The sequence below is a fragment of the Cladophialophora psammophila genome, assembly GCF_000585535.1.
Source record: "Cladophialophora psammophila CBS 110553 chromosome Unknown aczJe-supercont1.61, whole genome shotgun sequence".
In the NCBI taxonomy this organism is placed as follows: Eukaryota; Fungi; Ascomycota; class Eurotiomycetes; order Chaetothyriales; family Herpotrichiellaceae; genus Cladophialophora; species Cladophialophora psammophila.
Window position 1 is genome coordinate 25,659 of NW_006912982.1, and position 6,174 is coordinate 31,832.

At 33.2% G+C, this 6,174-nt stretch overlaps 1 protein-coding gene across 1 annotated transcript; it reads left to right on the forward strand.

Annotated features, from left to right (window-relative positions):
• Window positions 1–251: 251 nt before the first annotated feature.
• A1O5_13459 (uncharacterized protein) lies at window positions 252–984 on the forward strand (the record flags this gene model as incomplete). The annotated part of the gene is made up of 1 exon (XM_007754024.1): window positions 252–984. A coding segment is annotated over one exon (732 nt), but the record flags the coding sequence as incomplete, so codon positions are not given.
• Window positions 985–6,174: the final 5,190 nt, after the last annotated feature.

The following is a 6,174-nucleotide window of genomic DNA, read 5'->3' on the forward strand; positions in this document are numbered from 1 at the left end:
AAACAATAGCGCCGGTCACACCTTTTAGTGCGCGCCCTCGTATAAGCACTTAGTTAAATCTCCACGTGTGCGGGGAAGCGCTGACTCTGCGCTTACTAAGAACCTCCTTAGAATCTCCAACTAAAATATGGGGTAGATAACCTCGGCCTATTTCCAATATACGATATATTTAATGAATAATCTCGAAACCGGAATGCGGTCGGACAAAGCTTAGTAAAATATCAATTATCTGAAATCCAACGACAAAAATCATGACTAACGGACTCGACATCCCGTTAATCTGCGCCCTGATCTCGCAGTCGTACTCGCCTTGTGACGTCTCTGATGCTCTGTTGAAACTTCATATTCCCTCTGCCGGCTTCCTTCGCGACATCTCACCGATTCCCACTCGTCGTGGCTCGAGCAACCGCCTTGTTGCCCCTATCAGCACCGTGCTTTTTGTCGACAACGCCCATACCCCAGGCACCGAATACGACGACTTGATAGTACCTTCGGAATCCAATCTCCCAGGCGATAAACACTTCTCCGACGTTGCGCCTACTGGATCTGTGGTCCTTATGCAGCAGCCCTCGCATCAGATCGCTGCTCTATTAGGCGATATCGTAGCTACCCGCTACAAAGTCCGTGGCATTAGAGGCTGCTTTATCGATGGGCGAGCTCGTGATATTGTTGGATGTGGTGAGCTATGCAAGGATGGAAATTTTCAGTGCTGGGCAAAGGCGTTGACGAGTCCTGGTACGAGCCTACAGGGAAAGCCATGGGCGGTGGATGTGCCAATAAAAATTGGAGATGTGGTGATTAAGCCAGGAGACTTATTGGTGGCGGATGAAGCAGAGATGGTTTGTTGTGTGATTCCGAGGGAGAAGTTAAGCGAGGTGATGGAGTCGTTACCGGTGCATAAGAAAGCAGATGACGGATTACTAGAGGACGTAAAAGGCGGGATGGGGTTTAAAGAGGCGATTAAGAGATGGCCAAATCATTATAGTAATCATTAATAAGGACGCCTAGTGCTTAGCGCTAAAAATAATGAACCCTTATTCCCGAGATCTAAGACGCGTATAAACGCGTCTAGTTTACCTTTATCTACCCTTTAAACCTTTCGATTTTTTATAGTAATTACTAGGAGATAATAAGTTCTTAAGATTAAGGTCGAAAAAGTCGTCGATGAGAAGATATATCTAATAATTTAACTTAATTAAGCCCGTAAAAAAAAGGCACTATAGTTAAAACTTTACGACGACAGTGAATTATCTTAGATTAGACTAACCTATAAGGTAAAAAGACTTAATGCTAAATCTTCCAGGCTCACGACGTCTTTGGCTTAATAGAAAAGCGAACTCTTAAGCCATAGAATACTAGGAGCGCTGGTAATAAGACTAATCGAGGTAGAAAACGTAAATTAAGCGAAGTAGTGTTAGACACAGCCTTGGGAAGGACCGGTCACGAGTCGCACAGGCACGACTCACCACACTCATTGAATATATAGAAGAATCTATAGAGGAACATAGCTAAGTTACGTCATACGCCCTATTGGCTCTATTAGCTCTATTAGCTCTGTTAGCAGAGCTCACAGAACGCATAGAGCGTAAAAGATATATTACACCCTCATTATCCCTAGATATTAATTTATATTAGCTATTAAACTATACTATTCCTAGTGTAATAAGGTAAAGTGGCTGTGCTGTGATGAACTGTGCTAGGCTGGTAGAGCGATGGCAGAGAGAAAAAGTTATCTATTTACATATCAAACTAAAATGGGCTGGCAGAGAGGGGGGTGCGGAACAGTTTATAGTGCTGACAGTATATCATTCATTATAGTTTAAGCAGAGTATCATAAATTCAATAGTTTTAATACCGTTAGCCTATTCTTAAGTATTTTATCAGTTCTATTCTATTCCTCGATACTTCCGCTATGCTAGATATTCGTAGCTCTAACCGCTACCTCTCTAAGTAGTGTTAATAATATCTTATTAATATTAACTAGAAACGCGTTCTTAATTCTCGATCTACTAAATAGGTCTCTATATATTATTATATATATATATATAGAACTCTAAAGTACTCTATTATAATATTATAATAAAGTACTTTAAAATTTAATATATATATTATAATAAGGCGAGATGACTATGCTATGCTGAGCTGATAGAGCGGTGATAGACAGAGATCTATGAGGTCACATGTTAAATTTAAATGAGCTGGTAGAGAAGGGGGTGCGGAACAGTTTATAGTACTGGCAGTGTACCATTCATTACAGTTTTAAGCAGAGTATTATGAATTCTATGGCTTTTTAGCGCTGTCTATCTAATTCCTAAGTGTTTTATTAGTTGTTAAGGTTTCTACCGGGGCCTAACTAAGTTAGGGTTCCTAGTAATAATTCTAATAGAGCTAATAGAGTATATTACGTAACTCAGCCTTATTCTTCTATGGATCCTTCTATATATTTATTCGGAGGACTTAGAGAACTATCTAATATATAGATAGTAAGGCTCATATTATAATAGAGCACTTCAGGGTTTAGCGTGCACGTGCAACAACGCACAGAGGCCTATCCAGCAGATCGGAAATCGAGAACGCGTTTCTAGTTGACACTAACAAGACAACACCACCAATACCATCTAGAGGGGCAGCGACTAGGGCTATAAACACCTAGCACAGCGGAAGCATCGACGAATAGAACAGGACTAATAAAAAACACTTAGAAATTAGATAGACGGCGCTAAAAACTATAGAATTCATAATACTCTACTTAATCTCTAATAAATAGCTTACTACCAGCACTATAAACTATTCTACACCTTCTTCTACCAGCCCATTTAGATTTAATATATAACTAAATAACTTTTTCTCTTTATCACCGCTCTACTAACTTAGTACGGCCCATTATAATATAGTTACCTTATCTTATTATATTTCTTCCTCTCCTATTTATAGAACGACCTCGTTCGATAGTATATAGTATACTTAAGAATTATCTAACTCTATTATTACCTAAAGAGTAGATTCGTAGTACTATAAGAAGAAGCTCGTAACGAGGGTAAATTCTTCTCTCTTATTAGATTTAGAATACGAACTAAAACATCACTAGTAGATATAATAGATCTACTCGGTCTATATAAGAATATCGAAGATACTTTTAATATTTCGCTTTAATAACTACTCTATCTTAGAGTCGAGTCTATTTCTATACTAATATTACTCGGTAATTCTAGAATTCGCTCTTAGAATTCTTCCTTAACTAATTAAGCAACGCGAGGAAAGAGAGGATTTACTCTTCGCGTTAAAATTCTATTCTAAGAGTTATTACTATTATATTCTAAATCTATTCTCTCTTCGCTATATAAATCGATATAAGCTTATAATATTTAGTTTATATTCTCTTAGTTAATAAGATTAATAATACTTTTATTTAGAGTAACTATTATAATAAGCTTTAATAGCTATTACTCACTAGTTTCTACGCGAGATAACTATAATAATAATATTTTTTTATTTCTAATAATAGCTTAATGAATATTCTAAATAAGTTAAACTTAATAAGAAGTGTCGATTTTAACTTCTTTAATAGCTTTAATACTATTTTCTATAAGAGCTCTAATCTAAAAGATAATAAATATTCCGTAATTATAGTTATTTAGTTATTTATTAATATTAATATTCTAAAATATAAACTATCTACCGTCTTTAAGCTTTACTCGAACTTAAGAGTTAAGATACTCTAAAATAATTGAAATTATTAAGTCTTTTACTATGCGCTTTCTAATCGAATCTATAGCGTAAACGATTCGAGAATCGAGATCGACGTATATTAACTACTAATGATTAATCTCTCGATAAAGAATTAGCTTCTTCTATATAAACTTATTTTATCGCTACGATCGCGGTTAAATTATAAACGTAAATATCTCTCGAACGTTATATAAATAGATTATATTTTATTCGTCTTTTACTTAGTACTTTTAATAGACCGCGATATCTTTAATAACGTAATCTATAGATAACTAATCGTTATAATCTATACTAAGTAAAAGATATTTTAATTCTTTCTTATTAATTATATATTTTCCCGAATAATAATTTTCGCCGCGAAGACGTTTCTTTACTCCGCGACTATACTCTTTAAATTTCTTTAAAGCGTCTTAAATTCGCTAAATTTCTAATGTCTCTTTTTTAGTCTTTACTCTTTTTATAATTCGAATTACTTCGAGGGCAGCGTAATATTAAAGAGATTACCTCGAACTAATATTAGTCGATAATATCTCGATTAATCTTTAGAATACTTATATAATAGCTTTAGATTTATACTAAACTACTTTATTCACTTATCGTTTCGTTAAAGTATCTCTATTTATATTATATCTAACTCTCTTAAATTAGTCTATAATAATCTTCTATATTAATCTTTTTATATTAAAAGAATTTCTTAATAGATTTTATTTATATAGTCTCGTATTAAAGAACGAAGATAACTCTTAAAACTCTCTACGAAGATATTTACTATTAGTAATAATTTCTTTAGTTTTCGTAAACGCTTATTCGATAAATAAAAAGTATATTCGCTTAGAAGCTCTTACTTCTATCTTTAAAGATATTCTTAGAATTAACGGTATTAACCGCGATCTCTTTCTAAGCTAAATCACTATTTTAATATATTCGTTTCGAATTTCTAATTACTTTTTAGTCGCTTTCTTAATTACGACTTCTCTTTCTTTAATTTTAGTAAGCTTTTTCATTATAGACTTATTCTTAAAGTAATTTAGAATATTTCGCTTTTAATATCTCTACTCTTCTTTCGGCTATTTCTTAAATACGGTTAGTAAAGACGAAGATTTTATCGCTTATTCTTAGAAGTTCTTTAATTAATCTTCGATCTCGTCTTTCGTTAGTGTCTTACTAGATCTCTTCTCTATAAATTTCTTAATAGACGGTTTTATAGTTAGTTTCTTTTCTATAATAAGGTTCTATTTAACTTAATTAATTTAATTAATCGGTATCTTTAGAAGACCCTCGATGAGTATTAAATTATACGTATTTAGTAACTCTACACTATTTAGCTAGTGTAATCTATTCTTTAATTAAAGATAATATTTTAAACGCGTAGCTATAACTTATAAATATCTATAATTATTTATAGCGTTTCTAAAATCGTCTAAGTTCGACTATATCGTAAAGATATCGATTCGTTACGGTACTAATTAAGAAAACTTTATATTCGTAAGACCGATTAGTCGCTTTATTATTTAATAATTAATTCGACGTAATATATTTATAGATATTTCGTCCCGTAGCTTAGGCGCTATTTTTATATATTAGAGCTTCTTTAGTATATACGCTATATTACTTAGTTACTATATTATAATATCTTTCTAAAAATCTTCGATTATTTATTATCTAAACTTTCGACTAATCGTATTTTTACCGCTCGTATTCTTTAGAAATAGAGTTATATTTTAGCTTCTAATATAATTAATATCTTTAATGAATCTTCTCTTAATTTCGTTATACTTATTTTAATTATTAATTACTTCTTTAATTAATACTTAAAATCTTTTAGTCTTCTTATTCTTAATTACTTTATTTTTAAATACTACCTCTAATTCTAGATCGCCTTTAATATAATTAGCGATTTCTAGTACGAACTTTTCACTTAACTATTATATTCTTTCGATTATTTAGATGACTTATTTAATCTATTCGATTATATCGATTTCTTCTTTATAGTATAATACTAGTATTTTCCGTAGTGGTTTTTAAATCGAAAAATAACGAGAATACGATATCTAAATATTTAATGCTATAGCCGTACTAAGAGTAATGCCTCTAAAACTATAAATAAATTACGTTCCGACTATTATATTGTAATAGAGTACTTTAGAGTTTAGCGTGTATATATAACAACGTATAGAGACCTATTCAGTAGATCGGGAATCGAGAGCGCGTTTCTAATTAATACTAATAAGATAACACTACCAACACTATGTTAGACACAGCCTTGGAAGAGACCGGTCGCGGGCTGCGAAGGCGCGGCTCAGGACATTCATTGGACAGATGGAAGGATCCACAAGGGAACAAGGCTGAACCACGTGATATGCCCTGTTGGCTCTGTCGGCCCTGTGGGCTCTGCCAGCAGAGCGCACAGAGCGCACAGAGCGCGCAGAGCACGAGCATTATATA